This window comes from Trachypithecus francoisi, unplaced genomic scaffold (genome assembly GCF_009764315.1).
Source record: "Trachypithecus francoisi isolate TF-2019V2 unplaced genomic scaffold, Tfra_2.0 Lachesis_group4, whole genome shotgun sequence".
NCBI classification, from domain to species: domain Eukaryota; kingdom Metazoa; phylum Chordata; class Mammalia; order Primates; family Cercopithecidae; genus Trachypithecus; species Trachypithecus francoisi.
This window is the reverse complement of record NW_022681469.1, coordinates 79,260,154-79,278,734: the sequence shown is the minus strand read 5'-3', so window position 1 is coordinate 79,278,734 and position 18,581 is coordinate 79,260,154. Positions and strand designations below refer to the sequence as shown.

General features: G+C 37.9%; 1 protein-coding gene across 4 annotated transcripts in view; it reads right to left on the bottom strand.

The window, feature by feature from the left end:
• Positions 1–18,581, bottom strand: part of GLCCI1 (glucocorticoid induced 1) — a 138,374-nt gene that overhangs the window by 17,417 nt on the left and 102,376 nt on the right. For 3 of the 4 annotated variants that reach the window (XM_033193442.1, XM_033193444.1, XM_033193446.1), the window contains exons 5-6: positions 11,440–11,592; positions 482–692 (exon numbers count right to left, since the gene is read on the bottom strand). In XM_033193442.1, coding sequence (XP_033049333.1) covers positions 482–692; positions 11,440–11,592 — 364 coding nt within the window. The remainder of the gene's footprint in view (positions 1–481; positions 693–11,439; positions 11,593–18,581) is intronic. The other variant, XM_033193445.1, reaches the window with a different exon arrangement.

Here is an 18,581-nt window from a genome sequence, read left to right as displayed (position 1 = left end):
TATCTACATACTATAATATAATCCCTGATGTCCTGTAGGTACTCACTGAGCTTTATAAACTTGGTTAAAAATACACTCTTTTCCAACAGAATTTTTAGAAATTATTTCCTCACAAATCAATCTGATTATAAAATCTAACTTTAAGCTTGAGAAATATAAACTTTACCATAACCATCATCCGCTCTGGACAATACCAAGGAAAAGACCTATGTATTATATGAAGTTGTACACACTCCATTTTATGGCTTTCATTAGCTGTTAGAACCATGCGCTGTGCTTCTCTGACACATTTATGGAAGATGTTTGTTAGAGTCACAAAGAAGGGGGTATGTGAAACCAATGAACAAACAAACCTAGATTAACCAATCTTTGACAATGTCACCACTCAACAAAAGAAAAAAAAAGGATGTAATGGTCTAAGACAAGGTATAATGAGCGAGGCCCCATAACAAACCCTCTAAGTGGACGATTCCATTCTTACCTTTATCACGATCATAGAGCAAATCTTCTGTTGAGCAAGGGCTACCATCCTGGGATTCCGGGGGACAAAAAGGGGAGACACAGGGTGAATGACTGCTGCAGCTACTGCTGCGCTCCTGGACAGAAGGAGTCTGAGTGTCAATGCTGCGAGTACTACTGCTCCGGTAATGAGCAGGGAGTGGAGCTCTTCGACCATCTGGTATGTCCAACGGCTGTAAGAGGAATACCATTAAACATCCAAATGCTGGTGCATACATTCATCTACATAGAAAGCGCATAGTATTTCCTTTGATTTCCTATTCCACCACTACTGACCCAACTTATTCTTCAAAGGCTAAAGACCAAGCTTGTATCTTAAGCTAATTTCTATATATGTTACCTTTATTGAACTAAACATTTCTCTTAAAACAAATTGTTGGCCTTAAAAATTCCATAGCTCACTGTATGTATCTGTAGGTCAGCACATCCCACAAAACTCTTCAAGGACAGCAGGAGTCCTGTGCCTGGTACTACTCCTGGCACATGGCAGATATTCAGTAAACATTTGCTGAATGAATTAACAAAGCCAAAAAAAAAAAAAATTACTTTGACTTGCTTGTAAGAAAAAGTGAAATCTCATATTCACAGGTACAGATTTTTCTGTTTGTTCTTCCTTCCTATTTTAATTTTTTAGAGGCCATGAACAGAACTATAGTTTCTATTTCCTTTGCAAATGATCCAAAATTTCTAATAAAGAGGCTTATTCTATTAGTAATCAATAGAAGTTATAAATGTAACTCAGAAGAATTTTAATATTAGAAGAATTTGGATATCAAATTCTACTAATTTGGTATCCAGCTAAGTAGGACTACTCATAATTTTCCTTAGTTTGAATACCTTGTTCTCAGTAGCTGAAAGAGAAAAAAGGAAACCATCATCATAGAGGCATATATTTTGGACCTGAGGGTACCTCAGAGCTCACTGGTCCATTGTTTTGTTTTCACAAATGAGGAACCTATAGTTCAGTGACACAGCTAATTAAGTGGCATCAGAGATGCTGCTGCAGTGGACTCTTTCTACTTTACTACTCTGCTTCTGTAAAAATACATCTTCATATTCTTCATTTGTGTGCTAACAAAGTGAGGTTAACAAGTAAAATTCTCTATATTAAGTTACTATATAATTGAAAATATTTGCTGTTATTAAACACACAGGATTGCAATGCTAGGGAAAAGAACCAATATGCTGTTAATTTATTTATAACTTATTTTCACTATTTATTGTGTCTACTGCTCTTACTCTGATCATTGTCATTTCAGAGATTTTAGAAATACTGTCCAGAGGGGAAATGAAGGAAGGTAAAATCACGTGAGATTCAAAACTTATCAATATTTTCTATACCAAACAAGTGAAGGCTGAAATCCGAAACTTTGCAAATGAAAACTTCATTTAGAGTTCTGCCCCTGCTGCCCCTGGACTGGAGAAGAAACAAAGAGGCTGAGGGCTTTACTTGCACTGCTAACATGACATACTCACCATACAGAGAGGAGCCCATCTCCTCCCTGTGAGCCCTTGGCACCCCACCTTTCATCTGGTGGGGCTCCTGGCTCAGGCCAGCAGCACAGCTGCCCCACCCCCTGGCTGAACATCCTGGTAGCAGCGGATCTGTGTTTCTGAAGTGGAGGTCCCAGACGCAACCAAAAGACCCTCTGCCATTGCCACTGCAGTGGGACTCCCCTTGCTACCCTTGGACTAGGAAAGGAGCAAAGACCCTGAGTGCTTTAACCACACCTCCAGCAAGCTGCCACTGCCCTAAGAAGAGGTCAGTCTGTCTCCCTCAGGATCCCCCCAGCTTGAGCCCACAACACAGCTGTCCTACTCCAAGCCAATCACACTGACTGGCAGCAGTTCTGCATTTCTCTGGGGTGGACCCCAGGGATGAGTGAAAGGCCCTCTGCCATAGCCACTACCAAGGTCCCTTCCCCTGCTGCCTCCAAGCTGAGAGAGAACATAAAGCCTTAGCTCACCCCAGGGCTGAAGCCTGGGAGTGCCAAGCCGAGATCTGCAGCCAGCACTTGAGTGGGAGAGGAGCCCACACTTTCAGAGCACTGAGAGGGAGCACAGTTGCAATCATGAGGAAATACAGAAGAGCCACATGGCTGAGCAAGAGCTTACCTACTGGCCATTACGCTTAAGGGCCATCAAACTTCAATCACAGTGCAAACTTCAATACAAAAAATACTTTGCTAATAAACCCTCCTGTGAAACTAAAGACAATAACTCAGCTACAAATAAAAACCTTGTACAATGCCTCAGACTCTAAAAACATCCAGAAAAGTCAACCAACTGTACAAATTATGCCACGGTTGAAGGAACATTAGCCCACACAGGTGAGAAAGAACCAGTGCAAGAACTCTGGCAATTCAGAAAGCCACAGTGTCTTCTTTCCTCCCAATGACCATATTAGTTCCCCAACAAAGGTTCTTAAACAAATTGGAATGGCTGAAATGACAGAAAGATAGAATTCAGAATATAGAAATGAAGGTCATCAAGATTCAGAAGAAAGCCAAAACCCAATCCAAGGAATCTAATGATTACCATAAAATAATACAGGAGCTGTTTGATGAAATGGCCATTATAAGAAGGAACCAAACTGATCAGAGAGTTGAAAAACACACTACAAGACTTTCATAATGCAATCCCAAATATTAATAGCAGAATAGACCAAGCTGAGGAAAGAATCTCAGAGCTTGAAGACTGGTTCTCTGAACTAAGTCAGATGAAATTTTTCTTCCTTTTTTTTTTTTTTTTTTTTGAGATGGAGTTTTGCTCTTGTTGCCAGGCTGGAGTGCAATGGCACAATCTCGGCTCACTGCAACCTCCACCTCCTGGGTTCAAGAGATTCTCTTCCCTCAGTCTCCTGAGTAGCTGGGATTATAGGTGCCTACCACCATGACTGGCTAATGTTTTGTAATTTTGGTACAGATGGGGTTTCACCACGTTGGCCAGCCTGGTCTTGAACTTCTGACCTCAGGTGATCCACCTGCCTTGGCATCCCAAAGTGCTGGGATCACAGGCATAAGCCACCATGCCTGGCCAAAAAAATTTTTTTTAATGAATAACAGAGAATGAACAAAGCCTCTGAGAAATATCGTACTATGTAAAGAAACTAAATCCACGATGCACTGGCATCCCTAAAAGCGATGAGGAGAAAGCAAGCAACTTAGAAACCATATTTCAGGATATTGTCCATAAAAACATCCCCAACCTCACTAAAGAGGCCAACATTTAAATTCAGGAAATGCAGAGAACCCCTGCAAAATACTACACAAGAAGACCATTCCCAAGACACATAATCATCAGATTCTCCAAGGTTGGAATGAAAGAAAAAATGTTAAAGGCAGCTAGAGAGAATAGGCAGGTCACCTACAAAGGGAACCCCATGAGGCCAACAGCAGACCTTTTAGCCAAAATCTTGCAAGCCAAAAGAGATTGGAAGCCTATATTCAGCATTATTAAAGAAAAAATTTCCAAGCGAGAAGTGCATATCCAGTCAAACTAAGCACATAAGCAAAGGACAAATAAGATCCTTTTCAGACAAGCAAATGGTAAGAGAATTCATTACTACCAGACCTGCTTTACAAGAGATCCTGAAACGAGTACTAAATTTGGAAAGGAAAGAACATTATCAGCCACTACAAAAACACAATTAAGTATACAGAACAGTGACACTACAAAGCAACTACACAATTAAGTCTGCATAATAACCAGCTAACAACACAATGAAGGATCAAATCTGTACATATCAATATTAACCTTGAATGTAAATGGATTGAATGTCCCAATTAAAAGGCACAAACAGGCAAGCTGCATAAAGAAGCAAGACTAAACGGTAGGCGTCTTCAAGAGACCAGGCTCACATGGAAAGACACCCATGGGGTCAAAATAAAGGGATGGAGAAAAATCTACCAACCAAATGGAAAACTGAAAAAAGCAAGGTTGCTATTCTAATTTCAGACAAAACAGACTTTATACCAACAAACATCAAAAAAGACAAAGAAGGGCAGTATATAATGGTAAAGGGTTCAATTCAACAGGAAGACCTAACTACCCTAAATATACAGGCACCCAACACAAGAGCACCGAGATTCATAAACCAAGTTCTTAGAGACCTACAAAGAGACTTAGATGTCCACAAAATAATAGTGGGAAACTTCAACATCCCACTGCCAGTATTAGCCAGATTGCTGAGGTAGAAAATTAACAGAGATGTTCAGGACCTGAACTCAACACTTGACCAAATGAATCGAATAGACATCTACAGAACTCTTCAACCCAAAACAATAGAATATACATTCTTCTCATTACCACATGGCACATAGTATAAAAACAACCACACCAATGGACATAGAACAATCCTCTACAAATTAAAAAAACTGAAATCATGCCAACCATACTTCTGGACCACAGTACAATAAAAACTGAAATCAATACTAAGAAAATTGCTGAAAACCATACAATTGCATGGAAATTAAACAATCTGCTTCTGACTGGCATTTGGGTAAACCATGAAATTAAGGCAGAAATCAAGAAAGTCTTTGAAACTATGGGAACAAAGATACAACATACTAGATTCCATGGGACACAGCTAAAGCAGTGTTAAGAGGGAAATTTACAGCTCTCAAAGTCCGCATAAAAAAAAAAAATCAGATGTCCGATAACAACTTAACATCACGTCTAGAGGAACTAGAGAAACAAAAGCAAACCAACTCCAAAGCTAGCAGACGACAAGAAATAACCAAAATCAGAGCTGACCTGAAAGAAACGGAGATGCAAAAAAAAAACATAAAAAAGATTAACGAATCCCTGCGTTAATTCTTTGAAAGAATAAGTGAGACTGCTAGCTAGACTAATAAAGAAAAAAAGATCCAAATAAACAAAATGAGAAATGACAAAGGGGACAGTACCATTGACTCCACAGAAATATAAAAAAACCCTCAGAGACTACCATGAACACCTCTATGCATACAAGCTGGAAAACACAGAAAAAAACAGGTAAATTCCTGGAAACATACAAACTCCCAAGACTGAACCAGGAAGAGAGAATCCCTGAACAGAACAATAATGAGTTCTGAAATTGAGTCTGTAATAAAAAGCCTACCAATCAGAAAGAGCTCTGAACCACATGGATCCACAGCCAAATTCTACCAGATGTATAAAGAAGAGCTAGTACCATTCCTATCTAAACTATTCAAAACACTTGAGGGGGAGTGACTTCTCCTTAACTCATTCTATAAGAACAACATCATCCTGATACCAAAATCTGGCAGAGACACAATGACAACAAAAACTTCAGGTGAATATCCTTGATAAAAATAGATGCAAAAATCCTCAACAAAATACTAGTAAACCAAATCCAGCAGCAGATCAAAAAGTGAATTCACCACGACCAAGCAGACTTTATCCCTGGGATGCAATGTTGGTTCAACATATGCATATCAATAAATGTGATTCATCAAATAGAAGTAAAAATGGAAACCACATAATTATCTTAATAGATGCAGAAATAGCTTTCAATAAAATCCAACATCCCTTCATGTTAAAAACCTCCAACAAACTAGGCACTGAAGGAACATACTTCAAGATAATAAGAGCCATCTAAGAAAAACCCACAGCCAATGTCATACCGAATGGGCAAAAGCTGGAAGCATTCCCTTGAAAACTGTAATGAAACAAGAATGCCCTCTCTCACCACTCCTGTTCAACATAGTACTGGAAGTCCTGGCCGGAGCAATCAGGCAAGAGAAAGAAATAAAAGACAGCCAAACAGGAAGAGTAAAGGCACATGATCCCTGGTTGCAGACAATATGATTCTATACTTAGAAAATCCCATAATCTCTGCCCAAAAGCTCCTTGATCTGATAAACAACTTCAGCAAAGTATTTATTAAGAAACAAAATGTACAAAAATCAGTAGTATCTCTACATACTAACAATATCAAAGCTGAGAGCCAAATGAAGAACACAATCTCATTCACAATAGCCATAAAAAGAATAAACTACCTAGGAATACAGCCATCTAGGGAAGGGAAAGATCTCTAGAATGAGAATTACAAACCACTGCTCAATGAAATTAGAAATGACAATATCAGATGGAAAAACATTCCATGCTCATGAATACGAAGTATAAATATTGTTAAAATGGCCATACTAGCGCGGTGACTCATGCTCGTAATCCTAGCACTTTGGGGGGCTGAGGTGGGCGGATCACGCAGTCAAGAGATCGAGGCCATCCTGGCCAACACAATGAAACCCCGTCTCTACTAAAATATAAAATAATAATAATTATAATTAGCTGGGCATGGTGGCACATGCTTGTAGTCCCAGCTGCTCAGGAGGCTGAGGCAGGGGAATTGTTGGAACCTGGGAGGTGGAGGTTGCAGTGAGCCGAGATCATGCCACTGCACTTCAGCCTGGCGACTGAGCGGCAAGACTGTCTCCAAAAAAAAAAAAACAAAAACCAAAAAAGCCATACTGTCCAAAGCAATTTCCAGATTCAATGCTGTTCTCATCAAATTTCCAATGATGTTCCTCACAGAATTAGAAAAATCTATTTTAAAATTCATATAGAACCAAAAAGGAGCTTGAATAGCCAAAGTAGTCCTAGGCAAGAAGAACACAGCTGCAGGCATCCCATGACCTGACTTCATACTATACTACAAGGATATAGTAACCAAAACATGGTACTGGTACAAAAACAGACATATAGACCAATCGAACAGCAGAGAGAGCCCAGAAATAATACTGCACACCTATAACCATCTGTTCTTTGACAAAGTCGAGAAAAATATTCAATAAATGGTGCTGGGATAATTGGCTAGCCATATGCAGAAGACTGAAACTGGATACCTTCCTTACACCATATACAAAAATCAACTCAAGATGGATCAAAGATTTAAATATAAAACCGGAAACTATAAAAACACTGGAAGATAACCTAGGAATTACCATTCTGGACACAGGACCTGGCAAAGATTTCATAAGAAAGATGCCAAAAGCAACTGCAACAAAACCAAAAATTGACAAATGGGACCTAACTAAACTAAAGAGCTTCTGCACAAGAGTTTTCAACAATAGAGTACACAGACAACCTACATAATAGGAGAAAATGTTTGCAAACTATGCATCTGACAAAGGTCTAATATCCAGAATCTAAGAAATGAAAACAAATGAACAGCAAAAAACAAAGAATCCTATTAAAAAGTGGGCAAATGGCCAGGTGTGATGGCTCATGCCTGTAATTATAATCCCAGCACTTTGGGAGGCCAAGGCAAGAGGATTCTTGAGCTCTAGAGTTTGAGACAAGCCTGGACAAATTAGCAAGACCTTGCCTGTACTAAAAAAAATCAGCTGGTTGTGATGGGACGTACCTGTAGTCCTAGCTACTCAGGAGGCTGAGGTGGAAGGATCATTTGGGCCTGAGGGATTGAGGCCACAATAAGCCATGACTGTGCCACTATACTCCAGCCTGGGCAATAGAGCAAGACCCTGTCTCAAAAAAAAAAAAAAAAAAAAAGAGAAAAAGAAAAAAATGGTGGGCAAATCACATGGACAGACACTTTTCAAAAGGATATACACATGGCCAACAAGCATATGAAAAAATGCTCCACATGACTAATTATTACAAAATTGCAAGTCAAAACCACAATGAGATACCATCTCACATCAGTCAGAATGGCTATTACTAAAAAGTCAAAAAATAGGCTGGGTGTGGTGGCTCACGCCTGTAATCCTAGCACGTTGGGAGGCCGAGGCAGGCAGATTGCCTGAGCTCAGGAGTTCAAGACCATTCTGGGCAACATGGTGAAACCCCATCTCCACTAAAAAAAAAAAAAAAAAAGTCGGGCGTGGCAGCATGCACCTGCAGTCCCAGCCATTTGGGAGGCTGAGGCAGGAGAATCACTTGAACCCGGGAGGCAGAAGTTGCAGTGAGTCAAGACTCATTGTATGCCAACATGGGCAACACAGCGAGACTCCGTCACCAAAAAAAACAAAACGAAACAAAAAAGCCAAAAACACAGATGTTGGCAAGTTTGTGGAGAAAAGGGAATGCTTATACACCGCTGGTGGGAATGTAAATAAGTTTAGCCACTGTGGAAAGCACTGTGGTGATTTCTCAAAGAACTCAAAGCAGAATTACTATTCAACTTAGCAATCCCATTATTGAGTATACACCCAAAGAAATATAAATTGCTCTACCATAAAGACACAAGAATGCACATGTTCATCACAGCACTGTTTACAATAACAAACATACAGAATCAACCTAAATGTCCATCAGTGGTAGACTGGATAAAGAAAATGTGGTACATATATACTATGGAATACTATGCAGCCATAAAAAGAATAAGATCATGTCCTTTGCAACAACATGGATGGTGCTAAAGGCCATTATCCTAAGTAAACTAACACAGGAACAGAAAACCAAATACTATACATATTCTTACTTACAAATGGGAACTAAACATTGAGTACATATAGATACAAAGAAGGGAACAACAGATATCAGGGCCTACTTGAGGGTAGAGGATGGGAGTAGGGTGAGGATTGAAAAACTACCTCATCAGGTAGTATGCTTATTACCCAGGTGGTGAAATAATCTGTGCACCAAATTCCTGTGACATACAATTTACCTATATTACAAACCTGCACATGTACCTTTGAACCTAAAAAGTTAAAAACTTCATTTGTCTACAGTATGCAGGTAAACAAAAACTATACCAACTTCACAACAATAACTATTCTACTCTAAAGATAATTTTTAATTATTTATATACCAGTTCATTTTATAAACCAAAAAATGTGAACAAGTTGTCTGGTTAACTATGTTGGAATACTGACATAGTTAACCAGACAATTTTCCTTTTTTGGCTACTGGCCAGTTCATGGTGATACTTTGATTAATTAAAACTTTGATTAATTAAAACACTTAATCATAAATCTAAAACTTTTAAAAATTATAACTTTGTAGGTTATCCCAGAAAAATTCTGATATGGCTACAATTGAAGTATGGCTTATTTAAAAGCAGAAGTACCTTACCAAGTTTTTTATTTTAGTATAGTTTTGCTTTTAAAGGATGTTTTTAAGGAATCAGCAAATATGTGAATTATCTCATCCTCTAAAAATTAGACCAAAAGTTTACATCCTTACATTACTGTTCTTAAACTTTACTTGATGTGTAAAGAAAACAGTTGAATGGGCTGGGCACAGTGGCTCATGCCTGTAATCCAAGGACTTTGGGAGGCCAAGGTGGGCGGATCATTTGAGGTGAGGAGTTCGAGACCAGCCTGGCCAACATGGTAACACCCTGTCTCTACTAAAAATACAAAAATTAGCTGGGCATTGTGGTGTGTGCCTGTAATCCCAGTTATTCAGGAGGCTGAAGTGGGAGAATCACTTGAACCTGGGAGGTAGAGGTTGCAGTGAACTGAGATTGTGCCACTGCACTCCAGTCTGGGCAACAGAACGAGACCCTGTCTCAAAAAAAAAAAAAAAAAAAGAGTTCAATGGTAAACAGGGATGCCATGATGTCCGAAGAGTTCCTTGATGTTGTGATACATATAAAATTATAAACTTAACATGAAATGTTGAAGGAGAGTAAAACAGTACAACCTTTTGGGAGGGTAATTCTGGCAATATTCAAGATTTTAAATGTACAAATGCTACGACCTAGCAATTTCACTGCCAATTTTAAAATGGGGAAAAAGACCTAAAAAAAAAATTTCTCCAATGAGAATATACAAATGACCACTAAAGGCTGGGTGCGGTGGCTCATGCCTGTAATCCTAGCACTTTGGGAGGCCGAGGCGGGTGGATGACGAGGTCAGGAGATCCAGACCATCCTGGCTAACATGGTGAAACCCTGTCTCTACTAAAAATACAAAAAAATTAGCCGGGCATGGTGGCAGGTGCCTGTAGTCCCAGCTACTCTACTCGGGAGGCTGAGGCAGGAGAATGGTAGGAACCCGGGAGGCGGAGCTTGCGGTGAGCTGAGATGGCGCCACTGCACTCCAGCCTGGGGGAAAGAGAGAGACTCCATCTCAAAACAAAACAAAACAAAACAAAAAACCACTAGCACACGAAAAGATGCTTAACATCTTCAGTCACTAGGAAATGCAAATTAATACCACAGTGATATATCACTTCACATCCACTAAGATTGCTATAATTAAAAAAGGACAGATAATCACAAGTGTTGGTGAGGATGCAGAGAAACTGGAATTCTTATACATTGGTAGGAATGGATAATGATGAAGACGCTTTGGAAAAGAGTCTGGCAGTTCCTCAAAAGGTTAAACAGAGTTACCACATCAGCAATTCCAACCCTAGGTATACACCCAAGAGAAATGCAAACAGTATATTCACACAAAAACTTGTGTACAAATGTTTATAGAAGCATTATTCACAATAGCCAAAAAGTAAAACAATCCAAATTTCTATTAACTGATAACTGAATAAATAAAATCCATATAACTGATTAATATTTGGCCATAAAAAGAAAGTCACCAATAACAGGCTAAATATGGTGAACCTTAAAAACACTACACCAAGTTAAAAAAAAAAATTCAGTTACAAAAGGCCACGTTGTATGATTCCATTGATATGAAGTGTCTAGAACCACCACCAAAAAATCCGTAAGCAGATTAGTGGCTGCCTAGGGCCAAGAGTATTACAGGGAAATGAGAGACCACTGTGAAAGGATAAAATGTTTCTTTTTGGGATGATGAAAATGCTGTAAAATTGACTGTGGTGATGGTTGTATAACACTGAACCTCTTAAAAACCACTGAATTGTACACTAAATGAGTAAACTGGATGGCATGTGAATTATATCTTAATAAAGCCGTTACTAAAAAAGTACTTTTCAGACAGGTCGTTATATCAAACAAAAAAAGGATTCAAATATCTCATGTAACCTTACCTTGGATACTTCTTCCTTCCCATTATTTTCTTTAATGAACACCTTTTCTAATTCAGGGCTTATTCCTTCTACATTGCAGGGCACACGTGAAACAGATGATTTTGGCACTGATATATTTGACAGTGGCATAGGAACTGACCTTGATCCAGTAGCCTATGAGATAAGATAAAGGTAGTATCAAATTATTTGTGGTCAAAGCAATTAAGAACTAAGGAGTATGGTAAATATTAAAATTGAATCTCAATGAACAGAGTTATTTCTGACCTTCCAAATACAATAAAAATTCAGGTGCACATAGAGAAATTTAGGTTCTGTAGTAAGAAAGTAAAATGAAAATTACATAGTCAAAATAATCATTTCAAATCCCTTTAAGTATAAAGGCATAGCTGTATAATGTATACACTTGTTCAGTAGAATGGCAGAATCTTCTGCATTATTTACATTGTTTTCCTTTTTCTATTTCACGGCAACAGCATAGTTGAAGTCACGTAACTTAAATATATCACGTAAGTCCACTGTATAGCTCTGTATGAGTATGTTTAAAAGATGTTTGTTTTCTGTATAGTGACAATTACCTTCTAGTATCTTCCATTTCCATCTAAGAAAATCTGTTGGATTATTAAGTCACGTGGCAACAGTATTATGCTAAGTTCAACAACTTAACAATTTAAAGTTAGGAAACAACAGGTGCTGGAGAGGATGTGGAGAAATAGGAACACTTTTACACTGTTGGTGGGATTGTAAACTAGTTCAACCACTGTGGAAAACAGTAGTATGGCGATTCCTCAAGGATCTAGAACTAGAAGTACCATATGACCCAGCCATCCCATTACTGGGTATATACCCAAAGGATTATAAATCATGCTGCTATAAAGACATATGCACACGTATGTTTATTGTGGCACTATTCACAATAGCAAAGACTTGGAATCAACCCAAATGTCCATCAGTGACAGACTGGATTAAGAAAATGTGGCACATATACACCATGGAATACTATGCAGCCATAAAAAAGGATGAGTTTGTGTCCTTTGTAGGGACATGGATGCAGCTGGAAACCATCATTCTCAGCAAACTATCACAAGAACAGAAAACCAAACACCGCATGTTCTCACTCATAGGTGGGAACTGAACAATTAGATCACTTGGACTCGGGAAGGGGAACATCACACACCGGGGCCTACCATGGGGAGCAGGGAGGGGGGAGGGATTGCATTGGGAGTTATACCTGATGTAAATGACGAGTTGATGGGTGCAGCACACCAACATGGCACATGTATACATATGTAACAAACCTGCACGTTATGCACATGTACCCTAGAACTTAAAGTATAATTAAAAAAAAAAAAAACCTCAAAAAAACAAAACAAAACAAAACAAAACAATTTAAAGGCTGTTTTCAAAAGTCCTTGGCAGGAGTTCTCAAAAATTAACTACCACTAATAGTTGTTAAGTAAAAAGTGTAAGACAAGACTTTTGATGCTTAAGGATTTATACAACAGGAAAGAATAAGAAAAATAAAGATTAATAAGGTAAAAATGAAAACAACAAATTACCTCTATCTTACACCGAATCAAGCTGACACACATGATCTATGATAAGGTAGACTGCTAATCATTGGTTAGCACACTAATAATATTTCCCATACAATGGTGTATTCTTGCCAACTGTGAGTTGCTGCTCATCAATGTCTTTTGTCTCTTATTGATGCATGAACATTTTTCATATTGAGGTTTTCACTCTTTTTCATATATTACTGTCAAGTATTTTTTCAAATACTGTTGACCCTTGAACAACATGGGTTTGACCTGTGCGGGTTGACTTACATACAGATTTTCTTCCACCTCTGCCACCCCGAGACAGCAAGACCAACCTCTCCTCTTTTTTCTCCTCAGCCTACTCAACGTGAAGACAATGGGGAGGAAGACCTTTATGATGATTCATTTCCACTTAATGAACACTGAACGTATTTTTTCTTTCTTATGATTTTATTAATGATCATTTCTTTTCCCTAGCTTACTTTATTAAAGAATATAATACATAATACATGAAACATACAAAATATGTTAAGCGACTATTTTATGTTATCGTTAAGGCTTCTGTGCAGCAGTAGGCTGTTAGTAGGTTAAGTTTTTGGGAACCCAAAAGTTACAAACAAATTTTCAACTGCATGAAGGTCAATGCCCCAATCCCCATTGTTGTTGAAGGGTTAACTGTATTTTATCAAATAGGTAATCAACTTTAATCAAATATTTTTCTTTCTGGATTTTTATGGTTTTTCATATTTAAATACTTTATCATGATTTATTTTTGTGTATGGTGTAAAATCTTAGTATTCTTTTCCCCACACAGTAATCCAACTGCCCCAACATTTCTTTATGGATTCTGTATTTGATTTCCTGGAGTTACTATCTGATAATCCCTAGACAGAGTGCCACTTAATTGCTATAATTTTATATTATATTTTCATATCTTGAAGGAAAAGTCCTTTCAAATTTTCTTTTCTATTAATGGGCACTGCTTTTTCATTGACCTTTGAAGACAACTTTTCAAGTAATAAAAACAATTCATTTAAAATTTGCACTGGAACTCAAAACAATTTCAGGTAAATTGCTATTTGAAAAATACTGAATCTTCCCATCTATTAATGTGTTAAGACTTATATTTCATGTTCTCAAAGATGTATAGTTTACATATTTCTTGTAAGTTTGATTCCAGGTATTTTATATTTTTATCATATTTTCAAACATGTTATTACTAATACAAGAGGAAACTGAATTTGTGTTATGTTTATATTTTATCTAGTCATCTAGTTTCAGTTTTCCCCTTTTCATTATGGAAAATTCCAATCATAAACAAAATTCAATAGAGTAACACAATAAACCCCCAGGTACACATAATCCGGCCTCAAAAATTATCAACATTTACCAATTTGTTTCATGTGAACAACCCTTTTTGGTTTTTAGAATATTTTAAAGTACATTCTAGACTTCATATTCCACCTACAAATATTTCAGTATGTATAGCAAAGGATAACAGTTTTTAAGAATAATCACATGGCAAAAATTCAATGTAAAATTGAACAATTGTGTAAGTCTTCTTTGTTAAGTCAATGAGTCAACTGATCTAGTGTAAATGCATTGGTATCCTAGAGGAAAACTGCTTGAAACACAAACAATATGTTAATTCTATCAGATTAAGAAGAAAAAGGAAGGCATATAAGAATTTTCACTTCAAATGTCTCAGGCTTGGCAGTTTGTTTTACAGCTTTAATGAGGTATAATCGGCATACAATAAAATTCTCCCATTTTAAGTATGCAATTTGTTGAGATTTGTTAGTATAGTCACGTTTAGAACCTTCTATCATCCAAAAAGTTTCCCTAGGGCCTCTCTGTGGTCAATCCGCATCCCTAAAACTTTGTTTTGATAATGTTGCCTTTTTGAGAATTTAATATAACAGATCATACAGTATGTAGTCTTTTGCTCCTGATTTCTTTCACTTAGCATGATGTTTTTGAGATTCAATCATGTTATTCCATGTATCAGTAGTTCCTTTCATTTTACTGCCTAACAGTATTGCATGGATGCAGGGTTTATGAAGTGTTTATCCACTCATGACTTGATGTTTGTCTGTTTCCATTTTTTTCTTTTTCTTTTTTTTTATTATACTTTAAGTTCTAGGGTACATGTGCACAACGTGCAGGTTTCTCACATATGTATACACGTGCCATGTTGGTGTGCTGCACCCATTAACTCGTCATTCACATTAGGTATATCTCCTAATGCTATCCCTTCCCCCTTCCCCCTCCCCACAATAGGACCTGGTGTGTGATGATCCCCTTCCTGTGTCCAAGTGATCTCATTGTTCAATTTCCACCTATGAGTGAGAACATGTGGTATTTGGTTTTTTGTTCTTGCGATAGTTTGCTGAGAATGATGGTTTCCAGCTGCATCCATGTCCCTACAAAGGACACAAACTCATCCTTTTTTATGGCTGCATAGTATTCTCTGGTGTATATGTGCCACATTTTCTTAATCCACTCTGTCACTGATGGACCTTTGGGTTGATTCCAAGTCTTTGCTATTGTGAATAGTGCCACAATAAACATACACGTGCGTGTGTCTTTATAGCAGCATGACTTATAATCCTTTGGGTATATCCCCAGTAATGGGAGTGCTGGATCAAATGGTATTTCTAGTTCTAGATCCTTGAGGAATCGCCACAGTGTTTTCCACAATGGCTGAACTAGTTTACAGTCCCACCAACAGTGTAAAAGTGTTCCTATTTCTCCACATCCTCTCCAGCACCTGTTGTTTCCTGATTTTTTAATGATTGCCATTCTAACTGGTGTGAGATGGTATCTCATTGTGGTTTTGATTTGCATTTCTCTGATGGCAAGTGATGATGAGCATTTTTTCATGTGTCTGTTGGCTGTATGAATGTCTTCTTTTGAGAAGTGTCTGTTCATATCCTTTGACCACTTTTTGATGGGGTTGTTTGTTTTTTTCTTGTAAATTTGATTGAGTTCTTTATAGGTTCTGGATATTAGCCCTTTGTCAGATGAGTAGATTGCAAAAATTTTCTCCCATTCTGTAGGTTTACTATTCACTCTGATGGCAGTTTCTTTTGCTGCACAGAAGCTGTTTAGTTTAATTAGATCCCATTTGTCAATTTTGGCTTTTGTTGCTGTTGCTTTTGGTGTTTTAGACACGAAGTCCTTGCCCATGCCTATATCTTGAATGGTATTACCTAGGTTTTATTCTAGGGTTTTTGTGGTTTTAGGTCTAACATTTAAGTCTCTAATCCACCTTGAATTAATTTTCATATAAGGAGTAAGGAAAGGATCCAGTTTCAGCTTTCTACTTATGGCTAGCCAATTTTCCCAGCACCATTTATTAAACAGGGAATCCTTTCCTCATCCCCATTTCTTGTTTTTGTCAGGTTTGTCAAAGATCAGATGGCTGTAGATGTGTGGTATTATTTCTGAGGACTCTGTTCTGTTCCATTTGTCTATATCTCTGTTTTGGTACCAGTACCATGCTGTTTTGGTTACTGTAGCCTTGTAGTATAGTTTGAAGTTAGGTAGTGTGATGCCTCCAGCTTTGTTGTTTTGGCTTAGGATTGTCTTGGCAATGCGGGGTCTTTTTTGGTTCCATATGAACTTTAAAGCACTTTTTTCCAATTCTGTGAAGAAAGTCATTGGTAGCTTAATGGGGATGGCACTGAATCTATACATTACCTTGGGCAGTATGGCCATTTTCAGAATATTGATTTTTTCCTATCCATGAGCATTCTTCCATTTGTTTGTGTCCTCTTTCATTTCACTGAGCAGTGGTTTGTAGTTCTCCTTGAAGAGGTCCTTTACATCCCTTGTAAGTTGGATTCCTAGGTATTTTATTCTCTTTGAAGCTATTGTGAATGGGAGTTCATTCATGATTTGGCTCTCTGTCTGTTACTGGTATATAAGAATGCTTGTGATTTTTGCACATTGATTTTGTATCCTGAGACTTTGCTAAAGTTGCTTACCAGCTTAAGGAGATTTTGGGCTGAGACAGTGGGGTTTTCTAAATACACAATCACGTCATCTGCAAACAGGGACAATTTGACTTCTTCTTTTCCTAACTGAATACCCTTTCTTTCTTTCTCTTGCCTGATTTCCCTAGCTAGAACTTGTTGTTGAACAGGAGTGGTGAGAGAGCCATTTTTTTTAGTATTACGAATAATGCCTCTGAGAAGATTCATGTACAAGTCTTTGTGTGGACATATGCTTTTATTTCTCATGGATTGATACCAAAGGGTGAAAATTCTAGGCTGAATGGTCAGCATATGTTTAACTTCTTAAGAAAATGACAAAATGTTTGCCAAAGTAGCTGTACCTTTTTGTGTTCCCACCAGCAATGTATGGCTGTTCTGGTTGTTCCACATCCTCATCAACACTTGGTATTGTCAGTAATTTTCATTTTAGCTATCCTATCATTTGTTTTAATAGTCTAGTTAATTCACTTTGATTTTCTAAATATATAATATCATATGTAAGTAGTAATAATTCTTTTTCTTACTGCCCTGTTCTAGAACCTCTAAACCACTAGAAAATAATATCAATAATTACAGACATCCTTGACTTGATTTTTTAACAATTACGCTACTAATATTTTATTGTTAGGATTTTACTGTATTTGCAGTTAGTCACATTAGGAAATATCCTATTTTTAGTAAGAGAGTTTTTTTTAGTCACAAGATACTGAGTTTTTATCAAGTGTAATTCAGCATCTAAAAAATCAAATGTTTTTTCTATTTTGGTTTCCTGATGCAATGAACTAAATTAATACATTTCCTAATGTTGAATCATCCTTATCTTTGTGAAGCGAACTCTAATTGGGGTTTGTTTTGATATACGGCGTGGGTTTCTTCTGTTACACGACTATTTGGTTCCATGGGATATGTTAGTAATTATTTCTAGGGTAAAATAAAAATGTTAATCCTCAATTTCTTCATATGTAAAATAGGGATAAAATACATAGAGATACAGAGAAAGATGGGTAAAGGAACTGTTAGAAAGATTGAATGAGATAATGCCCATAGTTGCTCAATAAGTGAAGGAAGTAAAGGTTTCAACCCAGGTCAGTATCATCCTTGAGACCACTATCCTCTGTTTTATCTGTTATTAAGAGAAGGCTATCCATTGAGATGGATTCTCGCTCTGTCAGCCAGGCTGGAATGCAGTTGCACGATCTCGGCTCACTGCAACCTCCGCCTCTCGGGTTCAAGTGAGTCTCCTGCTTCAGCCTCCCGAGTGGCTGGGATTACAGGAATCCACCACCAGTCTGGCTAATTTTTTTGTATTTTTAGTACAGATGCGGTTTCACTATGTTGGCCAGGCTGGTTTCAAACTCCTGACCTCAAGTGATCCGCCTGCCTTGGCCTCCCAAAGTGCTAGGATTATAGGCGTGAGCCACCATGCCCGGCTGCTTTTTTTTTTTTTTTTTGAGACGGAGTCTCACTGTCGACCAGGCTGGAGTACAGTGGCATGATCTTGGCTCACTGCAAGCCCCGCCTCCCAGGTTCACGCCATTCTACTGCCTCAGCCTCCCAAGTAGCTGGGATTACAGGTGCTCACCACCACGGCTAATTTGTGTTTGTA